The sequence below is a fragment of the Arachis ipaensis genome, chromosome B09 (genome assembly GCF_000816755.2).
Source record: "Arachis ipaensis cultivar K30076 chromosome B09, Araip1.1, whole genome shotgun sequence".
Classification (NCBI taxonomy): Eukaryota; Viridiplantae; Streptophyta; class Magnoliopsida; order Fabales; family Fabaceae; genus Arachis; species Arachis ipaensis.
This window is the reverse complement of record NC_029793.2, coordinates 29,308,241-29,324,344: the sequence shown is the minus strand read 5'-3', so window position 1 is coordinate 29,324,344 and position 16,104 is coordinate 29,308,241. Positions and strand designations below refer to the sequence as shown.

At 34.1% G+C, this 16,104-nt stretch overlaps 1 protein-coding gene across 1 annotated transcript in view; it reads left to right on the top strand.

Moving 5' to 3' along the window:
- The window catches only part of LOC107615294 (2-alkenal reductase (NADP(+)-dependent)-like), a 91,371-nt gene continuing 83,194 nt past the window's right edge, over positions 7,928–16,104 (top strand). The window contains exons 1-4 of the mRNA XM_021111828.1: positions 7,928–8,235; positions 10,628–10,722; positions 10,868–10,875; positions 13,615–13,792. Of these exons, the coding sequence (XP_020967487.1) occupies positions 7,928–8,235; positions 10,628–10,722; positions 10,868–10,875; positions 13,615–13,792 (589 nt within the window). The remainder of the gene's footprint in view (positions 8,236–10,627; positions 10,723–10,867; positions 10,876–13,614; positions 13,793–16,104) is intronic.

The window sequence follows — 16,104 nt, the reverse complement described above, 5'->3', positions numbered from 1 at the left end:
CCCTACCACGCAAACGCGTGCCCCACGCGTCCACGTCGTTTTCAACAAAAGGCCATCCACGCGACCGCATCACCCAGATTTTTGGCAAAAATGCATTTCGAACAGAGAGTTGTGCGAATGCGAGGCTGCACTCGCGCCAATCGCACAAATCAGGTCACGTGATCGCGTGACCCACGCGTCCGCGTCACCTGACCTTATCGCGCACCACGCGACCGCGTTACCCACGCGTCTGCATCGCCTGCGCCGCACAGCTTATCCAGATCAGCCAATTATCTTATCTTTTCTTCCCCAATCCTAATTTCTTCTATCTTTTCTTCTTTCTTTCTTACTTTATTTCTTTCCCTTCTCATTCTTCTTATCTTTTATTTTATTTTATTTATTTTCATACTTTCATTCATTGCATTTTAATTTTGTATATTTTTTATTTTCTTTTCTAAATTTATTATTTTACCATTGGTGTTCAAATGTTCTTATTCAACTGTTATATCTTTTCTAGTATTATCTTAGTGCTTATGACTTGTTTTATTCTGATTGGGTAACATTATTTAAATCAATGCTAATCTTTTATGATACTTGTACTTCTCTTGCATTATTATGAACTTATACTATCTTGCATTACCCACATTTTCCTCTCCTTTGTTGCAAATTTTGCACCACTAGTATGCCATGTGCTTCTATTATTTTCTCATGTACATGTTGAAGCTTCCATGTAAATGAGACCCTTATCAATTGGCATTAACCCACCCATACTTCATTTATTTTCTTATCTTTATTTCTGGGTTACTTTTCTTCCCTTTTTCTTTCAGGATTGCCACCCGAAAGGGAACCGGAAGACGTTTACATGGGGAGACAGACAAGTCCATCTGCAAAATCTTCAGAGAAAAGCATCAGTTGGAACAACCCCTCCACTTGCACATCTTAGCATGCACTGAGGACGATGCAATCTTTAAGTGTGGGGAGGTCGATACCGATCTCCATGGGTTAGTTACTTTTCCATCTCAACACCAATGGTTTATTTTCCTTGTTAGTTGTAGCATTTGCATATTTGTTTGATTTTTTGCATATTTTACCACTTGGTTGAAGTAATATTTTCTTTTTCAAGAAACCTTTTAAAGTATTTCACTAATTTGAATAAAATTTAATATTACACTTGTTTCAAAAAATTTTATACTGGAACATGGTTTAGAGCTCGAACACACAAAACCAGTGAGATTTTGAGCTTATTTAAATTGGTTGCATTTTATCAACCAATATTTTATTTTTGGTGTGTATTTTTCTCTCTAAAATTGTGATCTTTGTCTTGCTTAATTCTATATTTCCATTATTTGATGTATGCATACACTTACATGATTGAGGCCTTTGTTTCACTGAGCTTACATACCCATATGGCCTTACCCTTTCATTATTCTTTGCAAACCAATGTTGAGCCTATTATACCCCTTTGTTCTTTACTTTAGCACATCATTAACTCTAAGCGGAAAACAATAATGTCCTTAATTTGAATCCTTGGTTAGCTTAGACTAATGAGAGTGCTCATGAATTAAGTATGGGAAAAGTTGAATTTAAAAATGTTTGGTTTGAGAATTGAGTATGTTATATATCTTTATGAAAATGTGAAAGAAATGTTTAGGACATGTTTATGCATTCAATAATTTAATCATATGCATTGAAAAAAAATAATATAAAAAAATAAGAAAAAGAGAAAAAGAAGAGAAAAAGAGCAAATAAATAAAAGGGGACAAAAATGCCCCAAAGTAAGTGGTGAAAGCAATGCATATGTACTGTACTTGAAATTAGAATGCATGAATATGTGGAAAACATGGTTAATGGATAGTTAGATGTGGTATTATGATTACATGGATTGTCTAAAGTTAGGTGGAAAGTTTAAGTTAATTAAGGATTCAGATTTTAGTCCACTTGACCAAATACAATCCTACCTTGACCCTAACCCCATTACAACCCTTAAAATACCTCTTGATTTGTGTATTTGTGCATTAAATTTTTGTTGATTGTTAGATGAAAAGTAAGCCTTAAAAAGCAAGGTTAGTAGAGAATTGAGAGAATCGAACCTTAAACACATGAGTGATTAGAGTGTATACACTACTAGTGAGGGTTCGATGCTCAATTCCTTGTTCCCTGCTTTCATGAGCTATTTTCTTCTTGCAAGTCTATTTGTACTTCATTTTCATGATTTGAATTAGTGAAATCCAGTTCATATTTTTTCTTGAAGGATTTGTTTACTTTTAACTAAGTAGGTAGAAACATTTTACATATAGTTGCATTCATATAGATAGGTTGCATTTCATACATTCTACCATTCCTCTTCATTCTTTATGGTTTCTCTTGAGCTTAGCATGAGGACATGCTAATGTTTAAGTGTGGGGAGGTTGATAAATCACTATTTTATGGTTTATCTTGTGCTCAATTGAGTGAATTTTATCAACTCTTTACCCACTTATTCATACAATTTGCATGTTTTACATTTTCCTTCCTGATTATGTGCTTTGATTGAAAATATGCTTCTTTGGCCTTAAGTTCCCTATGTTTAATCCTCTCTCATTACCATTAGATGCCTTGATATGTGTGTTAAGTGATTTCAGAGATTACAGGGCAGGAATGACTTAGAGGATGGAAAGAAAGCATGCAAAAGTGGAAAGAATACAAGAAGTTGGAGAAATTGCTAAGCTGTCCAGCCTGACCTCTTCGCACTCAAACGACTATAACTTTAGCTACAGAGGTCCAAATGACGCGGTTCCAGTTGTGTTGGAAAGCTAACGTCTGGGGCTTCGATTTGATATATAATATGCCATAGTTTCCCTGACGATAGGTGACGCGAACGCGTGCTCCACATGGACACGTCGCAGTGACAAAAAATCAGCATGTTTGAATTTGCAACCAGCGAATTCTGGGTTGTTTCTGACCTAGTTCTCGACCCAGAAAACACATATTAGAGGCTATAAAGTAGGGGAATACATCCATTTATAAACATGCTCTCAAAATTCACAATTTTAGGATTTAGATGTAGGATTTAGTTTTAGGATTTAGGATTATTTCTTCTTCATCACAGGTTCAATGTTCTTTTTTTTTATTTTTCTAATTTAATTTATAAACTCTTCCATGTTACATTTGATATCTTTATTAGTGCTAATTGAGGTATTTCAGAATTATGATTGTTTTTTTTTATTTATTATATAAATAATTTGGATTTTTCCCTTTTGGCTTTGGTTGAGTCATTGGAGACTCTTGAGTTATCAAACTCATTGTTAATTGAAAATTGGAATTCTTCAAGAATTAATTCGAGTTCCACTAACTCTAACTTTTCTCAAGGAAAGACTAGGACTTGAGGAATCAGAATTAATTCATCCACTTAACTTACCTTCATAGTTAGAGGTTAACAAAGTGAGAGAAAAATCCAATTCTCATTACAATTGATAAGGATAACCAGGATAGGACTTTCAGTTTTCATACCTTGCCAAGAGTTTTATTATCTATTTAATTTAATACAATTTACTTTCTTGCCATTTACTATTCTCGCTTTTTACCTTATACATTAAAACCCCCCAATTTACAAACTCATAACCAATAATAAGAACACCTCCCTGCAATTCCTTGAGAAGACGACCCGAGGTTTAAATACTCGGTTATCAATTTAAAAAGGGGTTTGTTACTTGTGACAACCAAAACGTTTGTACGAAGAGATTTCTATTGGTTTAGAGACTATATCTACAACGCGACTGTTTTTATAAAATTCTTTACTGGCAAAAATCCTAACGTCAGCCAGGTTTGGGATACATTTTGAAAAATGAGGTTGCTTTCAAGAAACCACTATTTTACAACAAAACCTCATATTCAAAAAGTCCAAATATTCAAAAAAATTCTAGTGAAAATATTTTTGCAAAGAGGAATAATTTTAATAAAAATCAGTTTGTCAAAAGAAATGTATCTCCTCCAAAAACCAGAAAATTTCAACCCTTTAATCATTTCAAGCAAAATAACTCACCTCAATTTCAGTGACACACATCAAAAAATCATTGTGTTAATTGCAAGAAATTTGGTCACTCATATGCACAATGTTTCATTGAAAAGAGAGTTGTAGGAAACAAAATTTACAATGTTGTTTGTGATTTCAATGCACTTGGACAACCAAGATGGATTAACTTCAAAGGATCCAAATTAATTTGGTTACCTAAGGTTATTTGAAGCTTATCATGCATATTTGCTTAGCATCCAAGAACAAAAAGGATATGCGGTACTTAGATGGTGGATGCTCAAGGCACATGACTGGAAGGTCGACTTACTTCATCAAACTAAGCAAGTATGATGGAGGTTTTGTGACCTTTGGAGATGATGGTAAAGGTAAAATAATTGTTGTTGAAAAAGTAGGTAATGAACAATCTACTTTCATTGATGATGTATTTTTGGTATGTGGTTTAAAGCACAATCTTTTGAGTATAAGTCAGCTGTGTAACTTAGGATATTTAGTGACTTTCAACAGGCTTGAATATTGTGTTATAAATGAAAAAACAAATGAAGTACTATTTGTTGTCAAGCGTTTTAATAATGTTTATGGACTTACTCTTGATGAACTAAAGGATCAAAATGTAGTTTGTTTTCATTCTAAAGAATCTGAAAAGTAGTTATGGCACAAGAGATTGGGCCATGCAAGTATGTTTCAAATAAACAAACTTGTAAAGAAAGAATTAGTAAGAGGTTTTCCTTTGATAAAGTTTGACAAAGACATCACTTGTGATGCTTGCCAAATGGGAAAACAGACAAAAAGCTCTTTTAAACCAAAGGAAGATGTCTCTACTAAAAGACCACTTGAGTTGCTACACATTGATTTATTTGGTCCAACAAGAACTCAAAGCCTTGGTGGTAAACATTATGGTTTAGTAATTGTGGATGACTATACTAGGTTTGGTTGGGTTTTATTTCTTGCACACAAAAATGAAGCCTTTTCGGCCTTTGAACCTTTTTGCAAGAAAATTCAAAATGAAAAGGATTTGAAGATATCTTCTATAAGAAGTGATCATGGAACTGAATTTGAAAATAATTTATTTGAATACTTTTGTGAGGAATTTGGAATATCTCACAACTTCTCTTGTCCAAGAACACCACAACAAAATGGTGTTGTGGAAAGAAGAAATAGAAGCATATAAGAAATGATAAGAGCTATGCTTTGTGCAATGTTCCAAAATTCCTTTGGGCTGAAGCGGTTAACACAGCTTGCCACATTTTGAATAGAACAATCATAAGGAAATTTTTGAAGAAAACACCTTATGAACTTTGGAAAGGTTACCCACCAAACTTAGATTACTTGCACATCTTTGGATGCAAATGTTTTGTTTTAAATAACAAGGATAATTTGGGTAAATTTGATCCAAAGGCGTATGAGTGTTTGTTTGTAGGATATTTCACAGCTAGTAAAGCATATAGGGTTTATCATCAAGATGCTAGGATTATTGAGGAGTCCATACATGTTATATTTTGTGATACTAACTTGGTGCAAAATATTTTGGAATATTGTGATGCAAGAAATCAAGCTCAAAAGGACGCTAAAACTGTGCAAAATCAAGAAAATGGAAATTCTGTTCAAGCTGAACCAGAAACTGCTGTTGCTGAAAATTCAAGAGATAATTCCATTTTGTCTCATGAATATGAAGAAAACCCTAAAGCCAACAACACCCAGAATCCCTTGGTATCTGAATCTGCCTCCAAGTTCACCAGACCTCGTGAATGGAGGTTCTTAAAGAATTATCCTGAGGAATTTGTCATTGGGGACGTCTCTCATGGAGTGAAAACTCGATCTTCAACTAGAAAGGCAAATGAAGGAACAAACACTGCCCTTCTCTCACAAATGGAGCCTCAAAATGTCAAGAAAGCCCTTAGTGACCCTTCTTGGGTTAAAGCTATGGAGGATGAGCTTCTTGAGTTTGAGAAGAACCAAGTGTGGACTTTGGTTCCAAGGCCAAGTGGAAAGAAAGTGACCGGAACCAAGTGGATATTTTGGAACAAGTTAGGAGAAGATGGCAGCATTGCAAGAAATAAAGCAAGGCTAGTGGCATAAGGATATGACCAAGAAGAAGGAATAGACTTTGATGAATCCTTTGCCCCTGTTGCCCGAATGGAGGCCATAAGACTTCTTTTAGCTTATGCTGCATTTTATGGTTTTAAATTATATCAAATGGATGTGAAATGTGTATTCTTGAATGGTGTGATAGATAGAGAAGTGTATGTGGAGCAGCCACCTGGCTTTGAAAATAAAGAGCATTCTAACCATGTTTTCAAATTATCTAAAGCTCTCTATGGTTTAAGACAAGCTCCTAGAGCTTGGTATGAGAGACTTAGCTCTTTTCTTTTGAAAAATAGTTTTCAAAGAGGCACCACATACACAACTCTATTTATCAAGAATTCTAATGATTCCTTTATTCTTGTCCAAATATATGTTGATGATATTATTTTTGGATCAGCAAACGATTCCCTTTGTTCTGAATTTGCCAAACTCATGACAAGTGAATTTGACATGAGCATGATGGGTGAACTTAATTTTTTCCTTGGGATACAAATTAAACAAACTGAAAAAGGTATTTTCATTCATCAAGAAAAGTATGCCAAGGAATTAGTTAAGAAATTTGGTATGGAAAATGCCAAACCTATGGGAACTCCCATGCACCCTAATTCAAAATTAGACAAGGGAGAAACTGAGAAAGATGTGGATGAGACTAGGTATAGAGCAATGATTGGTTCTCTTATGTACTTAACTTCCTCTAGACCCGATATTGTGCAAAGTGTTGGATTGTGTTCAAGGTTCCAATCCAAACCAAAAGAGTCACATCTTTCTGCAGTTAAGAGGATCATTAGATATGTTCATGGCACATCCAATTTTGGTCTTTGGTATCCTAAGATTGATAATTTTTCTGCAGTTGGCTATTGTGATGCAGATTTTGCCGGTGATAGAGTTGATAGAAGGAGCACTTCAGGCTTATGTTGCTTCCTTGAAAAGTCCTTAAATGTTTGGTCTAGTAAGAAGCAGCCAACAGTGGCTTTATCCACTGCAGAGGCTGAGTATATAGTTGCTTTTTCATGTTGTTCTCAGCTGATGTGGTTAAAAACCCAGCTTGCTGATTACAAGTTAAATGCTGAAAATATTCCCTTGTTGTGTGATAATATGAGTGTCATTAATATTTCTAAAAACCCGGTTTTGCACTCTAGGACTAAACATATTGAAGTGAAATTTCACTCAATAAGAGAACATGTCCAAAAAGGAGATATTAGCATTCAATTTGTTAAATCGGAAGAACAATTAGTAGATATTTTCATAAAACCACTTGCTGAGGACAGATTTTGTATGCTTAGGACTAGCCTAGGAATTCTAAGATATGATTTATTGTTTAAAAATTGCTGATGTGTTTGTTAGAGTTTTTGTCTCATAAACAGGTATGAGACAATTCTGGGCATGTGAAGAACCTTCCCTTCAATCAGCGTGTTCTGGACTTATTGCAAGTGAAAGTTGATATGGGCCAACCTCAAAAATCAGATCATGGGTGGTCCTATGTGTTTCATTAATTCAAACCACCTCTGAGCCCAATATGAATGTTACATTTTTTAATATTTGTTTTTTGTTAGCTTGTGTGTTTCGGTTTCTTGTCCAAAAAAGCTTTCAGGTTGATTTAATTTTTAAAAGGGGATTTTTAAAATTTAAAATTAATTTTCTTTTTTATTTTAAAATCAAATAAAATCTTTCTTTTTATGAGGTCATGTATTTTCAAGTCAAATCAGATGGTGATGAAGTTGCATGGTTTTAGAAAATCTTTTTGGGTACGATTACCAACACTCCCTCTCTTCCCTCCATAACTTCTCCTCAAACCTTTTAGTTTCTTCACCACCTTTATTATTTCTCTTCCCTCAAAATGAAGAAACCACCCACATGAGGAAGAAAACCATTCCACAAAGGCCTCCTCGTGAAAAGATCCTCAAACTCCCATCAAAACCGAAGCCTTCTACTCGTTCAAGAGTTCAGACCTTCACTCCCTCACCTTCTCCTCCTACATCTCCTCCTCGCACTGATCCCATGGTGCGGACCAAGACCACACCAAGGTATCCTACCTCTGCCAAGCCAACACCACCACCAAAGGCAATGCCTTCCAAACCAAGCTCCTCGAAACCAAGCTCATCCAAGGGCAAGCGCCCTGCTGCTGAAGAATCTATTCCTGAGACAACAAAATCTAAGCCAAGGTCTGTTTCATTGCGTTCACAAAGAGTTATTCAGTACCGTACTATGTGTCCCTCTTTTCTTGCTGATTTACCTGCTTTGAAAAAGAAAGGTTTCCCTTTTGTTGAAAATCTGGAATTTTTAGACTAAAATTACCTTTTTAAAATAAAAAACTTGTGTATCCTCTGCTGGTCAAAGAGTTTTTTGCAAATATGACTTACCATGAAGGAAGTGTGCATTCTTATGTTAAGGACAGAGACATTATTTTAAATAATGAAACAATCAGTGATTCTTTAAAGTACACTGATGTTGGGCCGTGTGCTTATACGTCTGTAAAGTAGGATGAAGGAGTTAGTATCTCTTACCATGATGCTTTGGCTCACATTTGTGAACATGTTTCCTTAATTGATAGCATCACACCCACTCACAAAGCCCTAGGATATGAACGTGCTCAGTTGCACTGAATTGTCAACCACATTTTACTTCCTCAAAGTGGTTCATATCAAAGGGTTTCTTACACAGACACACTTGTTTTGTATGCCCTAATCACGAAAACAGAAATTTCTTTTGCCTATTTGATGGCTAGATACATGTTTGATTCTGTTAGAAGTGAGAAAGATAAAGCACTAGCTTATGGCATGTTTCTAACTTGCATATTTGAGTATTTTGATGTTGACCTGTCAAATGAAGATTATGAAAACATACATTCATATCTAAAAGGGGGTAGTTCAGTGAAATAGTAAAAGGGACCCACTCGTTCAGAAAGAGTGGTATTGGATGATGATGATGATGACTTTATCCCTGAGGAATCTCCTCCTCCTTCCATCGAGGGCACTTCCATCTCTACTGGCCAGAAATTTGCCCTGTTGAATGTTGTCAAGGATGTTGTTCAGGAGTTTGTCTCTAATAAACCACTATTTTATGGTTTATCTTGTGCTAATTTGAGTGGTTTTTATCAACTCTTTACTCACTTATTCATATAAATTGCATGGTTTTATATTTTCCTTCCTGATTTTGTGCTATGATTGAAAACATGCTTCTTTGGTCTTAATTTGCTAATATTAATCCTCTCTTATTACCATTAGATGCCTTGATATGTGCGTTAAGTGATTTCAGAGATTACAGGGCAAGAATGACTTGGAGAATGGAAAGGAAGCATGCAAAAGTGGAAGGAATACAAGAAGTTGAAGGAACTGCAAAGCTGTCAGCCTGACCTCTTCGCACTCAAACGGCTATAACTTTAGTTACAAAGGTCCAAATGATGCGGTTCTAGTTGTGTTGGAAAGCTAACATCTGGGGCTTCGATTGGATATATAATTTGTCATAGTTTTCCTGACTATAAGTGACGCGAACGCGTGATCTACGCGGACGCATCGCAGTGGCAAAAAACCAGCGTATTTGAATTCGAAACCAGCAAATTCTGGGTTGTTTCTGACCCAGTTCTCGGGCCAGAAAATACAAATTAGAGGCTATAAAGTGGGAGAATGCATCCATTCATAATCATCAGCTCATAATTCATAATTTTTAGTTTTAGATATAGTTTTTAGAGAGAGAGAGGTTCTCTCCTCTCTCTTAGAATTTAGTTTTAGGATTTAGGATTATTTCTTCTTCATCACAGGTTCAATGTTCCTTTTATTTATTTTTCCAATTTAATTTATGAATCTTTCCATGTTAGATTTGAATATTCTATTTAATATAATTTGAGGTATTTCAGTTTATGATTCTTATTTAGCTTTTTATATTCTTGGCTTTAATTGATTAACTGGAAGCTCTTGAGTTATCAACTATCCGTGATTGGTTGTTATGTCGGCTAAATTAACTGGTATTCCACTAACTCTAGTCTTTCCTTAGGAGTTGGCTAGGACTTGGGAATCTAACTAATTAGTTCACTTGACTTTCCCTTGCTTTCATAAGGGTTAACTAAGTGGGATTAACTTCCATTCTCATAGGAGTAACTAGGATAGGACTTCCGAATTTTCATACATTGCCAAGAGTTTATTTTACAATCATTTATTTATTTTATTTGTCATTTAAATTACTTGTCTCTTACTTTCAAAAACCCCCAATTTACAAAACTCATAACCATTAATAAGAACATACCTCCCTGTAGTTCCTTGAGAAGACGACCCGAGGTTTAAATACTTCGGTTATCAATTTTAAAGGGGTTTGTTACTTGTGACAACCAAAACGTTTGTACGAAAGAGTTTTCTATTGGTTTAGAAACTATACTTACAACGCGATCATATTTTTATATTTCTTTACCAATAGAAAAATCGATCGTCAGTCTCCCAATCAAATCACTTGATTGCTATGAGCAAAGAGCAAAGGAAGCTAGCAAGCAAGCACGAGAATTTCCTCCGTAAGTCAAGAGATAGAGTGGCTATGTTCATGACTTTCATTGATAACCTTCAAAAGGATGAAGACCCTGCCACTGATGTTGATGAAGAAGTTGATTCGGAGGGAAATGCTTCGGATGCCTAGGATGCTACATGAAGCTGCTGCTAATTGCTGTTTTTGTCTCATGAATTCTGTTCATTTTGCTACCTTAGGACTTATGTTTCTTATTTTTGGATGACTGTAATACCTTAACAACTGCTGCAAATTACTTTTAAACTTCTTAGATATTTTGCACTGTGTTCTAATACCTTCTTGCAGGTTTTAAGGTTATGTTTTTATTGATCTTGTTTATTATCCACCCTTGATGACAAAAGGGGGAGTAATAGCCTCTCTGATCTCTGAATTACTAAATGTGCTGAATGGTGATTTTTTTTAATCTTAATTGTGAATCAATAGATGGAATGCTGAATGTCAAATTGACTAAAGTTGATTTTGGTCACTGTTTTTTTGTTTTTTGTTTGACTGCTGCAGATTTTAATAATCTTGATTTGTAAATGTTTGCAAATGTTGAGAACTGTTGTGATTATCTTGGCATGAGGATGAAAACTTTGCTTTATGATACGTTGTTGCTTTGACCCTGATAAGTTAATGCTCTGTTTTGGCTAAAACTTAAAAATATTAATGTTTGTTGCATCTTTGGTTAGTACATAGTATTTGTTTGGTTCCAAATAAGCATATGTAAACAGGAAAGAAGAGAAGAGCATAAATCTAGGGGGAGCTAATCTTGAAAAGCAAAGGGGGAGCAACATAAAAGCAAAGAACAAAAATCAAAGGGAGTTCCTAAACCTTACTAAAATTCATTTCCTTTTGATTATTGCTTAAATATGTTTGTCATCAAGGGGGAGATTGTTGAGTTAAGAAATTAACTAAATTAATTAGTGATGACAAACATTATTTAATTGGGTAAAATAAATAATTAAATATTGATTGTTTATAATTGTATGTTGCTAATTATTTATTATATGTTGCAGGCCAAAACTCAACATTGCAACAGCCCAATATAAAAGCTAGCAGCCCAAACTAAATGAAATCAATAAACAAGGCTGGCGGGCTATAAAGCAAATGGAAGCCCAAAGAAAATCAAAGCAAGATATCTAATGGGCTGAACTTGAATGTATACTCAAGCCCGATTTGATATTCAGCAAGCAAATTTTCCTTCACTTGCTTTCACCAACTCAACGTACACTTTTGCCTGCTGTGGTCAGAACTCAGAAAAAGTGAGAAGAGAGAGCTTCTTCCCTAAGCTACTCACAAAAGAAGAAAGAAAGAGAAGATTATACAAGAAGGGTTTAGGTCAAATAAGAAAAATCAAACCATATCAAGCTTAAGCACAGGTTAAAGGTAAACCAATTCTTATTACATGAAAGCTGCCTTATTCTCTTCTTCCCAACTCTCTACAAGTCCGAAAATGGCATACAAGGGAAATTTGATTTCTACCCTAATCTGCTGTGTATCTACGGTCACAAGTGATACTTGGGGACCAAGTAACTTCTCAATGGCTGAGATCTGGTTTACCATTGAAAGATCCTTTTGTGTTTGCTGTCTTGAGGCTTTCGGTCAATCAAGGGAAGTCAGAAGCAAAGTTTTTACTCTGAGGATTAATAAGAAAAAGTGATGTCGTGGGTTGGTGAAGCACAATACTCAAGAAGTTGACCTAGGAAGAGCAACCAAGCAACATGCAAGAAGATAAAAGAGGTTTGCTGTTCATTCAGAAGCCAAGGAGAGATAACCCAGAGTATTGAGATTTGTTCTATGAAGAAGTTCTCTGAAGAAGTTCCTTTACTTGGACAGTGCTCTCTTTCAAAGAAGCATTCCGCCAAAAATGAAGAACTAAATCAGAGACATGCAAACTGGTTTATCACATAGCAAAGAGGCTGTTGATGAAGTCAATCTCCTTCATGTTTTACAGATTGTAATGTACTTTTCAATGTTTATCTTTCTGTAATTTCTTGTGAGAAAAGGCATATTGAGAGAGCTCAAGTAAAAGCCATGAGCGGAAAAAGGCTGAGAGATACACTTGAGAGAAAAGCCTAGAATTATTTTTAGATTTCTTTAGGTATGTCTATGTCTTGTATCTTGTACCTGTGAGGTATCTCTTCCTTAGTTGGGTTAGCACTAAGAGTGAAGAGTTAGGTATTAGCATAGCCAATGTCAAGTTAAGTTAGAACTTGAGTGTGAAAGGATTGGGTCAATCCTGTGGAATTGGTGTATGTAATACTTTTAACTGTAGTGGAAATTCTTCCATTGTTGTGGAGGAGACTGGACCTAGGTTGCATAGCACATGGCAATCGAACCAGGATACATACTGGTGTTAGCTTTTCTCTTCTCTGCTATGTTCTGTTTTCTGATATTCATGAGACAAAAATAAATTGTCTCATAAATTTCCGCTGCTGAGTTCAAACAGAATCAGAATTCAAAGTTTGCTTTAAAGGGTCACTTCAGTAACTTAAAAGAAAGGCATAGATTCAATTCCCCTTCTCTAAGCCTACTACAACCTTCATACTCTTCTTCATTCTTCTTCTTTTTATTTTTTTGTTTTATCTTCTCATGATTCTTCTTGTTTTACTTTGTTAATAAGAATAAAAATAAAAAAATAAAAAAAATACATATGATGTTGCAAAATCAATAGGAAGAGGAGGAAGAAAAGAAAAAAATACAACAACAACAATAAAAAAACGATAATGAAAAAAAAAAAAGTAAAGAAGAAGAATGAATATTAACATCAGTGGGATAGTTAAAACGTATATTCATACTCTCACTAATAAAACTGATTTTTTTTAGATTTAGACTAAATTAGTTAAAAATTTGAATGTGTAGTAGCAAGATTTTTCAAAAAATTATCTTTTAAAAAACTAATCATTATATTTAAAAAGTAAAAATTTTACTAAATTGGCCCTTAATTATATGTTGCAAGAAGATCATTATTATGTCCAAAGTGTCTCCTTTAATTTTGCCTCTCCCTACCTCGGCTTCAAATGTTATGTGTTGATGTATTCACTTTCCAGGCAATTGATGGTCCTGTTATTGGAAAAGTTGTGACTTCTGGTAACAATAAGTTCGTGAAAGGTGATTTGGTTCTTGGAGTATTCACTTGGGCTGAGTACTGTTTTATGAAAGAAAGAACCATAATGAGAAAATTAGAGCCCTCCGAATTTCCACTCAGTTATCATCTTGGGGTTCTAGGTAAGCTTTTTATTAATTACATGGCTCATGGTTATTGCATGGATACTTCGCTATTATAGAGATGGCCAAGCACTTTGTGCTATATTTACCTATACAAAATTACACAATTGGCTACACATTTTAATTAATTATTAATTAATTATTTAATTAATTAAAGCAAAGTAAATCATGCCCTGTGAAAAAAAAATTGGAAGAGTAATATCATGTTTTTCTCCCCTAAAATATGTGTCATCATCGTATTGGTCCTTGAGAGTATATTGGAATCATTATATGGAAAATCTAACTTCATATTCACCCAACACTTTAAACTGAATGTCCCGTAAACATACATTTATAAATATATGAAGATGGATCAATCCCATATATAAAGAATGATATTAGTAAAGTGAAAAAGTGCAAAGTCTAATTATTTTCAAATTAAGATTTAGAACATACACAAGTTTTAAAATTCAATTGTAATTAATTCTATAACTTTTTATTTTATCAGTACTGATAAATTTTCAAGATTAATTTATAGCATGTGTAATGATACTGTAGGTTCCACTATTTCACTTTATTTTTTTTAAGAGACATTTATACTTTTCAAAAGCATAAATATTTTGTTTTATTTTTGGTAAATTAAAAAGTTTATGTATGTATTTGTGTTTGTAATTTTTTAAAGTTAAGGTACTTTTAAAAGTATTTAATATTGTGTTTATTTATAGTGACAGGACATGAGACAATAACACAAAAATACAAAATTGTATTTGATAGATAAAACATAAATAGAAACATTATATTTAAAGATACTAAATTATTATATTTTGTGTTCATTCTAACAAAAATGATACATAGATACTAATAAAGTACACAACTTATTTTTTATTTTTCTTTTATTATTCTTGTTAATTTTTTATAATTATATTTTTTATTATTATAAAATGAGAATAAAATAAATTTTCATAATTTATTCTATCTTATCACCAAACAGAATACAAGAATACTAAATTCTGTGTCTTTGTCATTTATGTCTTGTTCTCAGTGTTTTGTCTTGTCCTATTCTCAAAAACAAACACAGCCTAAGAATTTTTTTTAAAAGTTAGCTTGTGTAACACCCTAACTACCAAAGCTCACACTTCCGGCTGCGCGACTCTGATAGCTCGGACATTACGATGACTTTTATACTATTTAATACTAAAATATGAGCCTGTTTGAAACTTTAAACCGCAATACCGCTCCCAAAAATTCTTTCGTTCGATAACGTACATCCATAAATACCATACAACTTACAAAAACTCATAAAGAGTACATCCATATATATACATACATATATATAAGTAATATTACAAACATAATCCAATACAATTCATATCCCTCTTACAGATTATATCAAGATAAAGGCGAGGGTACAATAAACCATAACTAAAACAATATAGAGCATCACAACAACAATTAAATAAGCTCTTCGTAACTTCTGCACCCATATCCTGAAAGGGAAAAAATGTAGGGGGGTGAGAACATCATCCTCGAAAGGGTTCTCAGTAGAGGGTTTTTGGGAATTACTGTAATAGGATACGTGAAAATAACCGCACCAGTGATTTATAACCGTCTTATGCCTCTTTTCAAAAATAACGGTTTACAATAAAGGTAAAGTCGGAAATCTTTTCTAAAAGAGGAACCGTTCAATTCTCAAAAACTCAAAAAGCCTTTCAAAAAGGTTTAACCATGTTGAACCAAATTAGCATTTCATACTTTTCCAAACCAGAAACACAAAAACCGAAATCAACCATCGGTCCACCTCATTCCAACCAGAGCACTTAAAACCTTTCTCAAAATATTTCAAAATGAAACTTGTCAATAGACATTCAGGTTCTTTCAAAGCCATTGAAACTTCTTTAATTGAAACCCCAAGTCAAATTCAAAGGCATAAACCCTTTTCACATCCAAACAGCTTTAAAACACAAGTTTCATCTAAATAATCTTCCCCTGAAAGAGATACAATGCCTTTCTTAAGAAGCAAGACTAAATCATAATTTCCTCTTTATTAATTCATTTCGAAAGCATGAATCATCCTTTTCTCGATAATTCAAATAAAATAGTACAAGTCTTTAACTCATCATTTTCCAGACAACATTTCAATAAAGACTCGGATTTTATGGAAATTTCGGCAGCACCTCCCCTAAAACTTGGACTTTTGCCACTCGGTTCTGGTCCCAACTAAACCGTTTCTCATTCCTTTTCAACAGCTCAAAACCAGAAATCAATTCAAAAGCAAGCTAAATCCAACAGTCGCCTCAATGGCATACCTCAAGGAAACCATTTCAAAAATCAAC